Source organism: Perca flavescens, chromosome 4 (genome assembly GCF_004354835.1).
Source record: "Perca flavescens isolate YP-PL-M2 chromosome 4, PFLA_1.0, whole genome shotgun sequence".
Classification (NCBI taxonomy): Eukaryota; Metazoa; Chordata; class Actinopteri; order Perciformes; family Percidae; genus Perca; species Perca flavescens.
The window spans coordinates 28,564,542-28,583,275 of record NC_041334.1 but is presented as its reverse complement, the minus strand read 5'-3'; the positions used below and the strand labels follow the sequence as shown (position 1 = coordinate 28,583,275).

The 18,734-nt window shown below is 39.4% G+C and overlaps 1 protein-coding gene across 1 annotated transcript in view; it reads right to left on the bottom strand.

Moving 5' to 3' along the window:
- Positions 1 to 17,328: 17,328 nt before the first annotated feature.
- Positions 17,329 to 18,734, bottom strand: part of mdfi (MyoD family inhibitor) — a 33,914-nt gene continuing 32,508 nt past the window's right edge. Inside the window, exon 5 of the mRNA XM_028576136.1 lies at positions 17,329 to 18,240. Coding sequence (XP_028431937.1) covers positions 17,987 to 18,240 — 254 coding nt within the window. The 3' untranslated portion in view covers positions 17,329 to 17,986. The remainder of the gene's footprint in view (positions 18,241 to 18,734) is intronic.

The following is an 18,734-nucleotide window of genomic DNA, read 5'->3' as shown; positions in this document are numbered from 1 at the left end:
ATCGACAGATTAAAAAAACATGTTTACTTTCAATAACTAACAAGGATGCAAGGCCTAACATTGTGGTGGGTTTTAAACTGGTGAAACATAATGTCACACTCCATTGTGTTTTGTCTGATCGCCGGTTATTTGATTGGCCACCGCAACGCAATGTCGGATTGCGTTTCTCCAAAAGTTGATTCTGTTTCAGCTTTTCGCCACAGGGCCGCTGTGTGTTTTACCTTACAAAGACAATGGAGTTAGAGCACATGAGAGTGTACTAAGATTTGCTAATTAGCACTAAAAGCAAAAGTACAGCTGAGTATGATGGGAATGCCATTAGTTTTGTGTTATAACCATACAACACATACATATTTTGACCTGATGATGGTGCTAGATTAAAAGTCAAGGGATCACCGAAGTGATTACAGTTTATCCTGAGGGGAACATGAATGTGCCTACCAAATGTCATGTCAATCCATCCAATAATTGTTGAGACATTTCACTCAAAACCACAAATGTGAAGGTGGTGCTTCAGGGTCAAGTCAGGGGATCACCAATGTCATTAGGATACATCATCTAGGAACCATGGATGTCTTTGCAAAATGTCTATTTAGTAGATGTTGAGACATTTCACAGGGTAAGCAAAAACATTGACCTGCTGCGTGCACTAAAGAAATTCATGGCAATCCATCCAGTGGTTGTTGAGATATTTCAGTTTGGATCTTTGTGGTGGACCTACAGACTGACCGTTTCTACAACCACACTAGCTAGCATCATGAGACACCATTAAATAGTCTTTTTTTGTGATTTAGATGAACTGACCCTTTAAAGGTCCCATGGCATGAAAATGTCACTTTATGAGGTTTTTTAACATTAACACGCGTTCCCCCCCCGCCTGTCTATGGTCCCCCAGTGGCTAGAAATGGCGATATGTGTAAACCGAGCCCTGGGTATCCTGCTCTGCCTTTGAGAAAATGAAAGATCAGATGGGCTGATCTGGAATCCTTATGAGGTCATAAGGAGCAAGGTTACCTCCCCTTTCTCTGCTTTGCCCTCCCAGAGAATTTGGCCCACCCATGAGAGAGAGAGACATCATGGCTTTCAAACGAGCAAAGTGGCAGTTGGTCAAGGCCACTTGGCACGTTCTGTAAACAGCAGTGAACTGTTAGTTAAGAAAGACATTCTATAAACTACATGTAGGAAAGTGCAGAGGTAAAATACAGCAACAACAAGAGTTGGATTTCAAGTTTAGGAATGGAATGAAAACATATGGAGGTTTGTGATCTTGCCTTGGAAAACAGTGATTGTGGTGCTTTTGATGGAGCGCTGTGATGTGCTGCAGTTTGACTGTGTTTGAAAGCCATCTTTTCTCCGAGGTGGACATGTGACAGCAGGTGGGCAACCACACAAGAGCAACAGGCGCTAAAAGGAAATGGGCTTTGAGGTTGTCATGGTAATGAGAGCGTTATGACCCAAACAGTCTCAGGGCTATTACCCCAACCCACGCTGCCCGTCTCCTGACCCCCCCACCACCTCCCTTCACACTTGCTGTGGTGTGGGTGCTTGAGTTAAGGTCAACTGGACTTTTTTGAATTTCTGCCATCACACCCACCCACCATGCTGTTTGTGTGTCCTTTTTTTCTTTAAAGTCACACATAGACACACAGACAATGGTCCAAGGTGCTCTGTCTCACACAGGACAGGAAATAAGTGTTTATGTGGACGAGGCGCCCCTTCCTGTGCGTTCCCGGAGGGCCACCACCCCCCTAATCCAGGCTCAATGTGAGCTTCTGGATTTCACCTACCCTCAAAAACCCTAACTCTGGATATAATGCTCTCTGAAAGCTCTCTTTCTCTTCCCTTCATGCTTCTCTCACACTGAATCTCTCTCTTTTTTAATCCTCGATGTGTCACTCCCTCCTCTCTGCTTTTGCTGGCTGTGGAAAACAATGGAGTTTTGTTGGTGGATTTCACCTTTATTGGCACTTTCACATTCATTTTTTCTCCAGATGACCCATGTGTTCACATTAGGTTTTTCATCTGGCAGCACAGGGCTCCAGATCTGCAGTATAGGTCACTGGTTAAGTAGACAAAACTGTGTATCACAGCCAAACAGAGACGCAGGAGAACCAGGAGAGGCTGTTTAGACCTGTGAGATATTGCCTTATTACCATTGCATTCTGTGTGTGTGTGTGTGTGTGTGTGTGTGTGTGTGTGTGTGTGTGTGAGAGTGTGTGTGTGTGTGTAAGCGCGCACGCGTGTGTGTGTGGCGTATGGACAAGGCTCTGGTCTGTGCTCCCTGTTTGCTTAAGGTGGCATGAGTCAGCTTGACTCAAAAACAGGAGCCTGTTTTCGTGTGGCCTGCCAACTGCTGACATTTAGCTAGCTTACTCTCACACATTCACAAACACACACACACACACACACACACACACACACACACACACACACACACACACACACACACACACACACACACACACACAAACTTAGCCGCAAGTCAACATCACTCAGAGCAAAACTGCCCGTTGACTCCCCATCGACTCAATGCTCATTTTCTGAGCTCATGTTTCCACCAAAAGTAATAACAAGTAAATAACTTCTGTTTAGATTCACATTTTTCATATGGAACCAGGATTTTCAAGTACCAAAGTAAAGAGTATGGTCAGAATGAGACTTACCGAAGGTGTGAGACGTAAATATAGGTGGCTTGATGCTGAAAATGGGAATTCATTTTGATGGTGAAACTTATATGATGAGTTAAAGGTGCATTTGGTGGCCCAGGCAGGATGGGAGAGAGCTGAGAGATTGGGCTGATGTGGGGGTCTGGGATCGGGCATGGGAGGATATGGACGTGTTGGGGGGAAAGTCCACTCCCCTCTTCCCCAGTGCCCCTCTGAGCCACGTTGCTGCGGTTATGAGCAGCCAGAGGGGTTTGGTGGAGGGCCAGAAGTTGCATAATCGTGCCCTTAAACCAGTGGGGTGCCTCACCTCTCCTTTCCTCTTTGTCTCTCTCTTCTGTTTAGTATTTGTCACCTCAGCTTTTAATATCTTCCTGTTGTAACATTTCTATCACCAGCCATTCCTTTTTATCTTTTCACTTTATCCATGATAATTATACATATCCTATTCTATTCATCTCCATGTCAGATGAAGCAGTCATGAGCCTACATTACTTATTACTCTGAGGGTTGACTGTTTCATTAAAGGTAATTTTATCTTACGATGATTCATTAATGTCATTACAGTAACAACAACTCAAGATTGCAATTAGAGGAAAGAAAATCATAAATGTGAGGCAGTGAAAAATTATTATTATTAATAATACAAAAAAAGTTTCACAAAAATAAATCAATGCCTACAAATAAATAAACAAGGCAAGGCAACTTTATACAAATAATATGGGAACTGAGGTATAGAGACTGACAAAAATAAGTGAGAGCCTTAATTGATCAATGATGTAGGCCTAATGCACCACTTGGCCAGCACTCAGCAAGTGGCCCAAATCAAACACACCCACCTCCTGTGACTAACAGGTGCAATCTGGTTGTAGCTAACATGCTAATGCTAAAAAGCATATGGTAGATTCCCCAGGTGACTTCTGTGTTCACTGAGGAACGTTTACACCAGTGAGGTGTATGAGGCCTTTCTGCGGTTAGTGACAATAACCCCTGATGTGACTGCAGAGCCTCATTCAGCTCGAAATGTTTGAAATCTTTGAGGAGCGCAGTGACAGAGAGGCACAGTGGATTGGTTATATTATCTGGTTATATTATGCTCTAAGATAGCTGATACCTTGAACCTGACTACACCATGCTCAAGACTCACAGAATGATGTTCATACAGGTGGGGTGAGTAGGCTACAAAAAGAAACTAATTGACTATTGTAACTCACTGTACAGAGGAGGACGTCAATAAGGTTATGTTGCGTAAAACGTAGCGTCGTGTGTGTGCGTGCACTACGTGGTGAAACGTTGCTTGAGGTGTGTTCGTGGCTGCAGCCGCTGTGGAGTTTATACATCTCTGTGTTGTCTGTCCTGTTGAATTTATAAGATGTGGCAGGATATTTATTTTAAGCTGCAGTTTAATACTTGTAGCACGCGCCATAGTCTCTGATTATTGTTTAATTGTCTGAGTTTGTCCTCTTTTCTATAATAGATAATCAGTTAGGCTAAGCACATGCTGCAAAGTGTTGTCTGTAGAAATTGAATTTATTGTTAGTTTGGACAGCAGGGCACCTCTGGATTAATTGAGTAAACCTTCAAAGTCTTATCAAGGTTGTATATAGCATCAGTTTTAACCCCATTTTAATGACTTCCTCTTGCTTCAGTATGTCACTCCATTTGGCTGTGGGTTATCACCAAGCTTCTTGGTTGAATGTGAGAACAAGCTAAGCAAATTAGCAATGATTAATTATCCATTATTCAAATAAATTCTAATGTCAGTATCATGAGTTTTAGTGTTTTAACAAGGCCTTGGGTGAGTCATCAGTCCAAAAATACAAGACATAAAGCAGCAGCCAAACCGGAGGAATACTCCTCACTAGTGGAGAGCCAACTTTTAGGCAGTGCTTTATTGTCGTAGTGCCAGCACTGGGTATCGGGCATGTCCCACCCACACAGATGAAAGCCTACTCTTAAGTGGCAGTGTCTGCTCTGTATGCACCTCGCCTGTCTGACAGGAGCTCTACACTAAGAGAGAGAGAGGAGTGCCAACACTGTCATGGAGCTGATTGGTGTGTGTGTGCGTGTGTGTTTGCTAACATGGCATTCATTGTGTATTCAGTCAGCAGTTATAGCTCCCCATTTTTTCAATTTCTCCCTTTTTATTGTTTGCCTTTCTCTCCCTTTATGCTGAATTCACAAGCAGCTGGGATGGATAAAGCATTTTAATGATCCCTAACTCGGCCTTTAAGTTGAGGCAAGGGTAAAGTGTGGTTGAAATTTTGCACGAGTGGTTGTGGCCGGTGGAGTGGGAATGGGTTATTACCCCAAATCCTCCAGTTATGTACGTTCACTGTCCCTGCCCTGCACTCTGCAGTCTCTTTCATTCAGTGCTTCATTGCCTGGTTTTCTGAAACTCCGCAGTGATAATATTTGAACCACGTGATATATAGATAAATGTTACCTGTAACTTGGTACGCTCAAAAATGTTTCCTTTATTGTTTTTTCATATTGTTTGAGACTCTGATACAGATGCAAATAAACCTCAGGCGGTCTTAGCCTCAACTTATGCTGGTAAATGGACCAAACTGACCCCAGATCAGCACCTCAGATTGATCAGGTAATGCATGCTGCATGGCACCTATGCATTGCCATTATATCCAATTACTTTACTCTGTCTAGAGTGAGATCTTTCAGGTGATTCATCAGTCATCAGTCATTCATTATCTAACGAATGCTCTCACAGCAGAGGGATCTACCTCACACTGGATTCATCTATCTGTCATTGTTCTATAAGGAAGATATATGGTCATTGTTCAACAGAGCAGGGATGAAGTAAGGGGGTGGGTTTGTATTGTACTGGACATAGACATTTGTATTGAGAACATCACTCCAAGATCATATTGGGAGTCTTTCTGTCCTATAAGGAGATATTTAGCACAAATCCTTACTTTTTAAGAGCTCCAGCTGCTTAAGAAAGATTTTTCTTGTCTCATCTCTCTCACACTAACTGACGTCAAGACGCATATCAGATGGTCTGGGATACTTTTTAGGGCTCACACATGCAAATGGTCATCTATCCTCCGCCTAGGCTGTGTTCCACCCACTTTCACTGCTCAGGCCTACTGCTCTGCTGCTGCTTCCGTGAGACCAAAGCAGAAAATGTCTCAGTCCTGCCAACTCTTGTGTGTATGTGTGTTTGCGTGAGTGTGCATGTGTGGGAGTGTGTATTCCATGGAAGCTCACTGGCCTGTGGTTCCCTCAGTAGTCCTGCAGCGGCAGTAACTCAATACGGTACACACACATTTTTGTTGCTGATCCAAGCTTGTCTGCTTGCCATGATTTTGGTTCAGTTCAACTTGTTGTAAAACACTGCTGTGCTCTGTTAAAGAGGAGAACATGTAATCAACATCTAATGAACACAGTGTGGTCATATGCCCTTTTAATGAAGTTGATTTGTTGATGTGGACTTTGATTTAGCATTTTTTAATGGCGTAAAATCATATTTAAATACAGTGTTTTTATCTCTGTTGTGTTTCAGAAAAGTAGAGCTGAAAATATTATCTGAACACCAGCTAATCTCCACAACTCTATTCCAGAAGTTAGTGTGATGCCAATGTTTCTTTCTTTCTTTCTTTTTGCCCACCTCCCTCTTCATAGCCTCTCATGTAGGAAGAAAAGATGTTTCTTTGTAAGGATTCACTGCCACTAGTTCCACTGACTCACACAGCTGCCCTGATAGAGCTCTCCTCCCTCTGATATACAGCCAGTCTTGGTATAATAGGTTCCTAGTTGTTTTCCACAGTTATTTAATGGACTGAACACTAAGATGTTTCAACTGTTTTAACTCTGACATTTAGAGAAACATGATGCGACAGGATGTGATGTATGCAATTACCAAGTGATAGTGATAACTTTGTTTAACACACAGTGGTTAAAAGCAAGAATAGCATCAGACTCCACCCTTAAAGCATTAATGGCCAATTAAGTTATGGCCCAATTTCTAACCAAAGTCTTATTAAAATAACTGTGGTTAAGTCTCTGTGCATAAGCATGTGAGCCTAAATATTACTGGCGAATGTGAAGGTGCTGAGGTGTTATGTGAAAACACGTTATTCCAGAATAAGAGCTGGCATGTGAAACCAGATTGTGTTTGGTGCTTCAGTTTTCAGTGTATACAGCTGATCTGTTGATGTATGGCGCAAACCTGTAACAACTATAACTTTGGACCTTACAGTATACTGTATATTAACCAAAATGTAACCAACTTTCAAAGAACTCTACATGCTGCAGGCACATGAGCCACAGAAACAGATTATGGTCTCCCTGAGAGAAAAGATTTTGCTATGTGATTTAGGTTAGATTGAAAACAAAGTCCATTTTATGCTTCATTGCTCCTTTGATGATTTTAGAACTTTACACTTCAGAAAAATGTCCTCCCTCTCTGCAGAATTTTTCCGGTTGGATGATTATAAAAGACTTAAACAGTATTTTAGAAAGCGAACTTTTTTTGTGACAGAATTCATTTGTAGAGCTTGAGAGGCGGCAAAGTGTTTTGATTCACAATGAAGAGTTTTGTGTAATAATTCATTTTTTTTTTTTTTTTTTTTTACCTTCGCAGTCTGGTGTGTGGCACTTCTATGTGCATGACATTAAAATAATCAATTAAGTAATCAGTATGTAAACTTTGAGACAAATTAATGTGTTTTCATGAGTTTCATGTGTGATTGAGAACTAATGAGTTTATATAAAGGCCATTGTTTGAGAGCCGCTGGCTGAAAGAAAAAAGTAGAATCATATTCAAGTTTGCACTAGAATGTAGTGTTCTTTTCTCTGTCTGGCAATGTCACATTCTCACACACTAACAGCTACCATAATTGTCATTCAGAATTATCACAAATTATGTTGCCAAAGCGCTGATATAAAAGGCACCGATTGAAATGGATTACAAAGGATGCAGAATTGTTGAAATTGTAATAGAGGTCCCCTGAGAACACTTCAACAATAACCCCTATTGATGTAGCCACACATGAAGGTTACATGGGTGTCGCCTCATACAATAGTCACATCAGAAAAGCATCAGGCATATTGTATGAGTTCTGTGTATGTTGTGGCATTCATTTGACCCAAAATTAATAATAAATTTAGTATTTCCTTCTCTAGATGTCTTAGTGACTTCAGTGGAGGAGGGTAGAGCTGTGTTTAGTGGGAGCCAAGGGCGAGCGGCTTGTCATGTCAGGGGTATTAATTTATGATTTCCATCCCAGCTTCTGACCTCTTCACCTCCATTAGAATGCAGCCTTTGTAATTTCATGGTTAATATTCAATAGCCACTTGTCCCCTGCGCCTGCTTTGTGCATGTGAAATTTCTGGAGGGGGTGTGGATCATTTTTGATTTGTTGAGTTTGTGTATGTGTTTTTGCGCATGTGTGCGTACATGGAAAAGGAAATAAGGGTTGACTACAACATGGCTTCCTGCAAAACACTTGCAGTTGTCCATAGCGTTGTCCTCTATGTCTCTACTCTCTCTCTCTCACACACACACACACACACACACACACACACACACACACACACACACACACATAAGAATGCAGGCCCACGCACAGAAACATACAGTAGCTGACCCCTTTACAGGCCTTTGCCTTTAGAGCCAAATCTGGATCCTACTATCAGTGAATTCTACACGCAGTCTACAAGAAGCCAATATGTCACACCCAGGGGACCGCACACACATGTATACACAAGTACGCATGCACAAAAACACAGAAGACAGGAATTGTTTTCATTAGACCATAGATTGTAAACTGTTGCAATGGCGACATCACCCATTGGTTTGTGGACTGCCGTTTTGAAGCCTTGAGTTTGCATTTTGGCCGTCACCTTCTTGGTATTTTGGAGCCAGAAGTGACCATATTTGGTAAAAATGGTGGAGCTAGGGAGGATGACGCGAAGCAAGTTGTTTATGGTTTATGGTACTGGCTAAGCTAAATGCTAAAGGGGGAAAGTCGCCGATTTTCAACCCTTCTGACTTGAGTCATCCAGTGGAGATTTATTGGCGAGTAAACGCGGACCTCTGGATACTGGCGCCGTTTATCTGCATGTACGGCAGTACAGAAAATCAGCAATCTTTACCTTAAGTTACCAGCTAACACTGGCACTAGCTAGCTAGCTTGGTAGGCAGAATGCTGAACAAGACATTTTGAGGTGACCAAAATGTTCCAATTAACTTTGATGAAGTGAAAACATACAGTGAGAGGGTCAGAAATTAATATGAAAACATGGACAACACCAAAAAACTAGTTCATGGCTATTTTATTGAACACAGTGCCATAGTTAGCATTGCTAAGCCTCCGTCCTGATTGACAGGTCAGTGTGTAGCCACACCCCTAAAGCCCTGCTTTATCATCTATTTTAAAATAAATGGGACCATAATTTACTAAATGAACATCATGCTTTATTGAAGAAGACTTGAAACTAGTAATTGAGACCCTAAACCCATTATGAAAATGTACAAATCAAGTGAGAAGTAAGGTCAATTTCTCATAGACTTCAATAGAAACAGACTTCTTTTTCGAGCCAGTGGAGTCGCCCCCTGCTGGAAGTTTGATAGAAGGCAAGTTTAAGGCAGTTCGGCATTGCTTTTACTTTTCAGGCCTGGAAGTTGCACTTGCATTAGACCTAAGTGCTGGCCACTTTCAAGATAGAAAGAGAATGAAAATGGAGGAAAGATTAAGGCAGAAAAAGAATAAAATCTCAAACAGTAAAAGTCCCCTGCCTTTCTCCACACATTGATGTATTGGCCCAAACACACATTCCTACTGAACGACTTTGGCAAGCCATTAAAAAAACACATTAAAGGGCTCTGTTCTGCATGAGCTCAGTTGTTGCTCTGTTTTCTCCCTTTTCCCCCAATTTCTCTCTGCTCTGCTCAGAGACAGCTAATCTGGTGGGGTATGGGAAAATCTGCAGATGCTAATAGATGATTGTGACAATATACTAATGAAGATATAATAAAACACAGCAGGGAAAAGATGAGCACCAACAATGTTCAAAATGGGAGAAATTGACCTCAATATAGTTCCACTGCGTCTACCACATGGTCACTTTATTAAACACTGCACATGTTGCACATGTTAGACATACACTCTAATGGCTGCTTCAGCAACATTTTATCCTAATTCTATGTTGCTTAGTTTGTTTTATATATTTATTATATTATATAATTTGTCTGACATCCCCCCACAGCTAAGATGAGCTCAAATACTTAATCGATTCAATCCTTCAATTGTTTTGATAGTATTATAGATGTTATTTATCAGTATTAATTATAGTAAAGTGAATTGAAAAATGTTTTGGTCAAGTTTGCATTCATACTTTCAAGTTACCACTTGGAGTGGCAGACATTTGAACTGGCTATCCTTTACCTTAAGCTAATTATTTCAACTTTTATTCTGTTTATCATTAGTTTTGGCAATTTACTATTTAAACTTCTCTGCTTGCATGTGGTGTTAAATGTGTAACAACTAACCAGTGGTGATATATAACTAAATACATTTAGTCAATACTGCACTTAAATACAATTTTGAGGTACTTGCACTTTACTTAAGTATTTCAATTTTATGCTACATATACTTTTCAAAGTCAAATATTGTACTTTTTACTACATTTATCTCGACAGATCAAGATGTAACAAACAAAACAAAATAGAATGCTGTTATAGATTTAACTTAAAGTATATAAAGCATTTAAAATATGCTCCACCTCAACCAGCTATAACATTAAAGTACTTTTTACATGTTAATGCATTAAAGTGCTCATATTATGCTTTTTGGCTTTTTCCCTTTCCTTTATTGTGTTATATATATTTTTGTGCATGTTATAGGTTTACAAATTGAAAAAGCCCAAAGTCCACCCCAAAGGGACATACCCAAACTGCTCCAAACAGCTCTATTGTAGTCCAGCCTTTACTTCTGTGACAAACGTGCATCACTTTGTAACACACGTTATAATGCTCGCCTAGCTGTGGCACGCCCTCATACTCTGCAACTGACTAGCTAGCAGTGCTGACCTAGGTACTACGCATGTGCGACTCGCAACAAAGATGGTACAGAAGTGAGATGTCTCACTCTGTAGCTAAAACAGAGAGCTCAACACACATGGTGAAAAGAGGAGCTGCAGCAATTGAAGGAAACTGATGAGGAGAAGAGATTACCTGCTTAAAAAAGCCTTAAAATCAAACATTGAAAATGATATGCGTCTATTTAAGGATTATTGGAATAAAATAGTGAAAGAACTAAGGACTTTTAAAGCGAACTTTTTTATTGATTTGATAACACAAGCTAAAGGAAATAATCACTTAGTCTGGAAGCACATTGATACTAACATCTCAGAAATGTTATGAAATGAAAATAAACAATGTCTTAACGCAAGAAGAATCAAAGGTAGCTAGTGCTTTTAATAGTTTTTTTAAAGATTCTATTAACGATTTGGTTGTTGTTTTTGGTTATAGAAAAATGGAAACGAAATATGTAGATTCAACTAAACAAGTGCTTCATTAAGTGAGGTCACGGAGCAAGAAGTCCTCAAAATTTTACAAGGACTTAAAAATTCAAAGTCGCAGGATTGTTGTGGTTTAGATTTGTGTACGATTAAAAGGAATGCTGCCACCCTATGTCGACCTATTACTCACCTAATCAATCGATCCATCAGAGAAGCGGTCTTCCCTGACTGTCTAAAAAAGGCAGTGATTACACCTTTGCATAAGGGAGGAGATAAAGCTGAGCTGGCCAACTACAGACCAGTGAGTATCCTACCTGTAATATCAAAGTTAGTTGAGAAAGTAGTGGCCAGACAACTGATGGATCATTTGAATTATGGAGAGTACCCCCTGAATCCACTTCAGTTTGGTTTTAGAAAACATCATTCAACTGAAACGGCACTTTGTTATTTTGTTGAACAACTTAAAGCCGGGTTGGATAAAGGGGGGGTGGTGGGTGCCATATTTTTAGACCTGAAAAGAGCTTTCGACACGGTAAAACATAACATCCTGCTATCTAAATTGTCCAATCATAATATTTCTAACAAGACATTACGATGGTTTAAATCATATTTAGAGAATAGGAAGCACTGCACAAGAATTAAGAGCACTATGTCTTCTTTTTTGGACTGCCCAGTTGGGGTGCCACAAGGCTCCATTCTGGGCCCTCTTTTGTTCAGTGTTTTTATAAATGATCTTCCAGCTATCTGTCCTGACGTTCATGTACAAATGTATGCCGATGACGCGGTGATATATGTCCATGCAAAATCAGGTCAAAAAGCAGCAGCTGTGCTCCAGGGAGCGATGGAAAAAATCTCAGATTGGATGGTACAATCATGCTTGACATTAAATTTTAGTAAAACTGTCAGCATGTTCTTTTCAATAAGGAATAAGTTTCACGATGCGCCGGAAATTGTGGTAAAAGGTACAAGGATTCAGGAAGTTGAGTCGGTCAAGTATTTGGGCGTAGTGTTGGATAGGACACTATCGTTTAAAAAGCATATTTCAAAATTGATAAAAACTGTAAAATTTAATTTATCACAGTTTAGATATATTCGTCCTCAAATGAGCACAGATGCTGCTAAGCTTTATATGCATGCAATGATATTTTCTCATCTTACTTATTGCATCACAAATTGGACTCTTTCAACCAATTCTGCGTTACAGCCGCTTCAAAGCTTGTACAAGCAGGCACTTACAATTTTAGATAAAAAACCTTTTTCATACCATCACTGTAACATTGTGAAGAAATATTAATTATTAACGTTTGACAATTTCGTTGTGTTTTCAAATGTTAGTTTAGTATACAAGATTCTTCATAATTTGGCCCCACAGTCCCTGAGAAAGTTTGTGAAACCTTGTGAAGAGGCAGGTATTAGAACTACGCAAGCCTCTTCTAGAGGAGATTGTTATGTTAACTTTAGGTCCTCTACTTTTGGGCAGAACTGCTTTTCTGTGAAAGCCGCAGGGATGTGGAATTTGTTGCCAGTTGTTGTTCGAGAAATTGTGTTACTTTGCAACAGTTTAAAGTTAACCTCAAGAAGTGGTTGAAAGACGGTCAGATTTGTGATCATTAATACAAAACTGGTAAATTAGGGTACTGTTTAAATTTTAGGTAGGCAATAATAAAATTAAAAAAATTAAAAACACAAAAAAACTGTAACAATTGTACATACTGTAAATATTGACATTGCATGTTGGTTGAGGTGATCCGTGTGTAGGTGCTGTATTTGTATTTTATCTGTATTTTATATTGAATGCAGGAATGCTCATTATCCACTGTATATAACTGCTGTCACTTTGCCTCTGCCCAGGGACTACAGATGAAAATTAGCTTGTAGCTATCTCTGGTCTGTGCAACACATTTATTGTGCAATGTCCCTGTCAAATAAATAAATAAAATAAAATAAAATGTGCAGTACAACAAAAATATGGTGTTTTTTGAAAATTAAACCACATAAACCTATTCTGGTACAACCTCTACAATTATGAACTTGAAAATGAGCATAATATGAGCACTTTAATAATAATGGTCCAGCAATTTAATTATATAAATCTGGCTTATGATACTTTGACTACATTTGACTTATTTCACAATAATACTTTTGTACTGTTACTTAAGGGGAATTTTAAATTCAGGACTTTTACTTGTAATTGAATACTTAAAGTAGCTATGAGGAACTTTTAAATGTTTCTGAAACTGTTTAATTTTCCATCTGATGATCATAAATGACCTGTAACAAACAAGACTATAGTGAAAAGAAGTCTATTTCATCACAGAAAAAATGAAATTAAACAACCAAAAGCTAAAAGGGAGACAGACAGATGACGGGCGAAAACCCGAGTCAACTTCGGTCGAGCTTTCAACAGATGGAGACAATTACGGGATTCTAAATGATTCAAAACTTGTCCTGAATTTGCCCACTTCCTCCTAGACAGCTATATAATATGTCTATTTCATTCATAAAATAACTTAACAATGCAGTTATACGTCAGTAGCCTACATGAAATTATGTCCCCATTCCATTTATCGCCCAGTTTTTATTTCTTTTCAGTCCATGTTTGTGTAAGCCTACTATTTTCTTTTTCTCCTGTACTTGAGTAAAGCGTCCTTGGGTTTCATGAAAGGTGCTATACTGTATAAACGGCTTGCATCGCCTCTGCGGTCCATCGGGTGCGACTTGCGCCAGGGGGGCTTGAACCCCGTTCATAACGTTCTTGCGGTTCTAGTTTATTATTACGTTGTTTGCTACAACAAACTCTTGCTAATGCTTTGGTTCGTGACAGCTAGAAAACATCTTCACGACAGTAGGTATGGTAAAAACACTACCGCTTTTGTCTAAAGGGGCCGCTGGAATCAACACAAACTGCTTTAATACAGTGTCGTATTTACTTAAGTAAATTATTTGAATACTTCTTCCACCACTGCAACTAACTCATGTTTGTGAAAGTATGCACTGTGCAGTAAGCCTTTTGACTGTTGAATTGAAGTTTGAATCTATGTATAGGAATTAGTTAAAGACATTTTATCCAAACTTAAATCAAGTGAAAAGCATTTCATGAATGGGGGTAAAGGAAGGACAATTAAAGAGTTGCCATGAAAACTGATCTTTCAAGCTCACCCTTAGTAAATACATTTGAATTTGTGTACACAGAAAACATAGAAGATACTGCAGATGCATTTGAGAAGAATGTGATAATAATTTATTAGACACATTCTTCACATGTATTCCTTCCTTGTTTGTAGTGAATACATTTCTTGCCTTCCTAATATATATGTAAGTGTGCCAAGGTCAAATGTTTAAATATAGTATATGCTCTATCTTGAATTTTGGTAATTCAACACTATCCAGGTGATGAATAAGCAAATCTTTGTTATTAAATTAATTTCATAGCATTGCTACATAGACATTTTTTAAGACTGCAGTACACAAGAAGTATTTATGTAACCATAATGTAATAAGGCCATAATGTAATATGCTTGGAGCCTATGTGAAAATGAAGAAAGAATGATACATGTAGCCTGGAGTTCACATTGTTTATTCAGAATTAAACTAAGAGATTGTAATGTGACTTCCAGGACAGCAATTTAAATTGACATAAAATGGGGGTAGTGTAAACAAAATGACATTATAGTGGACTAACAGTCTAGTAACAATTTAGCTGGGCTAGAATAACTTTCATAATACTAGCAGATGTGGTCAGCCCTTTAAATCAATATCCAAATTACATCTCATAATAAGATAATAAATCCATGAAAGTCAACAGTTAGAAATTTCTGTAGTCAAAAGAACTCTAGCGAAAACACTGATAATACAACATTGAAAGTTACCTTGTTTTCTTCCAGTATTACTGTAATAGCTTGACTGAGTGCAAGGGACATTTTTAAATATGATATAATGAACTATAAGACACAAGATCAAATTCATATCTACAAAACATCTCTGCAATCCAGAGACGCGTTCTCCATCTCCAGACCAACCAATCAGTGTTTTCTATCCCTCCAGACTGCCTCCATTCTCAGCATAAATATAAAGTAATATTTAATGATCAAGTCATAAAATATTATTCCAACATCATTAAATAAAACCTAAATGATGTGTTCACTGTTTTTCAAGCCAGACTTTATTAAAATGTTGTTTCACATGATTTATGTTGCATAGCACAACTGAGCTGTAGCATTGACAGACTTACCACTCTGCTGCACCTTCTCACTGCACTTTACAGTCCAACAGGACCGCTTCAAAAACCCTGGTGAAGCTACATTTGGAAACCAAGAACCTCACAGGAGGTTCAGACATGTTTATATGATATACTGCCAAAAAAAGAAGAGTTGCAAAGTCATGCTGTCTGTCACAGGTAAGATTTTGTTGACTTTATTCCTCCAGTTACATATGTGCTGGAAACAGGAATTTGAGCAAACTTAAAATCAATTCAACATAATGGAAAGCAACATTAGTGAGAATCTGCAGCTGAGTAAGAATCTTGAAACTTGAGCTACAGTGAGTGATGCTGTGGTTATGCACAGTCATAAATGATAGGTAACAACATCATATTCCTGCTCGCCTTAACAGTGTTAACTGTTTATTTTTACACTGTGGGCTAACCATTGTCAACAATGGAGGCCAAGTTATGCTAACATTAGCTTGTTGACTGTGAAGCTAACTTAAATTTGTAGGTTCTTTTTTATTATTTGTAATGATTGACCTATGTTGTTAACAAACCAGTGTTTTTATTTTGTATGGGTATACTCGTATGGGTTAGCCTTTCACACCCCCCAGATATTTATTACGGTCCACCCCTATTCTTTTTGTGACAAGGATGGTCTGGTGATAGAGAACATGTCCCTAGATGAAAGCAACATTGTCAGAATCTGCACCTGGAATATGTTGTAAATCCAAACAAAATAAAATTGTTAACATGTCTAATACACATGATCCAGTTCTCCCTTCATAAATCACTTTGTACTGTAAAGAAATTACATTGTTTTCCAGGGCTCGCCAGGATTTTGTCTCAGTTGAGTTGGAACGTGTCAAAATTTAAAACCCATTCATTCTGATATATAAACAGACATGATGAGTTATCAGGTTGATTTACAGCCTTAGTGTATATTCTTAATCAACAGTGTTATATTTCAGCCCTTAAAATAGGGTTTAATAAACCACAGCCACATTAGCATAGCAAAGACCATTCAATGTACAAGTAATTTTAGGTCTCGAAACTAAGGTCCAGTAAGAGGAAAACTCTTTGGTATTTCCTAGAAAAAAGGATTGCACAAACAGTATTTGATCAGAGAGGAGAGAGATTTGTATCAAGTCATTTTAAAATGCACAACAGATCTAGGGTACATTTCAAGAGGTATTGGGTTGGAGAAGGTATGCATCTGAGCATACCAGAGTGTTATCAAAAGCGTACCATTCATACTACGAGCATATGGATCTAACTTAGCATAATGTCGTGAGATTTTCACTCAAGGAATTAAATTAGATGTTGAGCATAACTGCTTTACAGAGAGCCCGGCAAAACCCCATTACACAGAAATGTGATTTTCACATTAGAGGAGAAATGCAAATATCTTAACTAAAATCTACAAATCAAGGATTAATAGAGATTTGGTAAAGGCAAGGAATCTACATGAAAATTCAGGCCTGAAGCTAAGCCAAGGCCATTTGTTCACATCGCAAGAACAACAAAGAATAATGAAACATATTAAAAAAGAGATGATGCATTCCAATCCTCCACCAGTCCTTTACAAGCTCTGACCATTCAGATGAGGACGAATTCACTGAATACAGAAAAAAAAAACAATATAAAAGTAAACAAGATGTGAAACATTAAACGAGGAGAGACCTTTTGATTAACAAATCTCTCCCTTCACATGTTAGAGTAGAGAATGTGTCCATGGCCGATGCTGTCAACCATTCGCTCTGATGTCCATCACTTACAGTACTCATTTAATGGGCCCATCTTCAGGCTGATGCACGACGCTCTCATGATTCTTCTCTGAATAAGTCCGATAAGTGAGATGCATATTAACAAAAGAAATTTGTCTGTAATATTGCCACAAGCCACCATTAATGTTTTCTCTAGTGTGTGTGTGTGTGTGTGTGTGTGTGTGTGTGTGTGTGTGTGTGTGTGTGTGTGTGTGTGTGTGTGTGTGTGTGTCACAAAGGCCACTGTATCAAACTGGAAGACTTTAACCTTGCCAAGGACAGGAGGACACTACATTTCTACTAAGATCTGAGCGTCCATTTTCCCATTATGCTGCTGCTCTTATCTACAGAAACACTAAAATCCGGTTAAATGGAGCCATTTTCTCATTTGCCTTTGGAGGTCATTTTTCATGCTTGGAGAACTCCGGTTATTTAGATGGCACAAGGGGCTCCATTGTAGTAATAGCTTGTACTGTGCAGGTCCAGAGGACCGATCTGCACAGCCTGGCAGACCGACACTCGTGGACCACAGCTGGAACTGACTCTGCACCATACATCCAGCTGTGTAGCAATGGACCAACAGCAAAGACAAGGCAGGGAAGCTACTGTCTCATTGTTGGATCAATAAAGTAGGAGGAAGAATTCACCAGTGACTGCTCTCAACATCTTTTTCTTGGCAAACCTTGTAAGAAACAATGGACATATAGTGGAGCCAATTACGCCAGCCAATATAGTGTAAACCATAGAGCCCAGGCAACAAAGACAAAGGTGTAGTGCTTCTCAGCCCTAAAAAAACACTGGTCAAAGTTGTTCCTAGGCCTGTGGGAGTGTGTAGCAGACATCTACTTTGGTGGTGGTGGCCGGGGCCCTCAGGAGGAGAAGCAAAGGCTGCAGCACTCCATGCAAATCTCCAGGCAGTCTGCAGACTCACAGCAGGCGTCGATGATGCCACAGTCCATGTCACAGGGCAGGTCACAGTCGCCACACTCCTCCGACGCACAGCAGCAGCAGAAACACGAGTCGTCCCCTGCGCAGGAGCCGCAGGTGGCACAGTCCAGCACGATGTTACACAGAGTTAGGAACTCACAAAATAGGCAGGCCAGAATACAGTGAACACAGCAGTCTGGAGAGAAAGAGAGACAGACAGAGTTAACCTTCACCATTCACAATTATTTTCTTATGTAACTAGTTTATATTCTAATCAGCTTTGCTTCTTTTCTCTTTCTCCTTTATTCAGTATTTTCCTTCTCTATATGCTTTGGCAACATAAACGTATTTACATGTCATGCCACTAAACCAATTTGAAATTTTAAAAGATTTAAGTTTTTGAGTTTGTCAGAAAATGTTTGGTAGGGCAGTCACAAAACATTTTTCTTTCGTGTCTTTCGTGTCAGGCCAGAGACTAAGGACTGCCAATGTCCTGGTGGCATCAGCACACTGACTTGGCATCAGCACACATTTGGAAATAAGTCTGTTATCTTTACCTCTCTGCTAAACCACAGAGCCACTCTTCTCTTGGTTGAGCTCTCGGTATCAGTATTTAAGACAGTTCTTGTAAGTTTTAGTGAAAAGAGAAAGTGGCCTTTTTCACATTGTAACAGTAACCCTGAGTTGAAA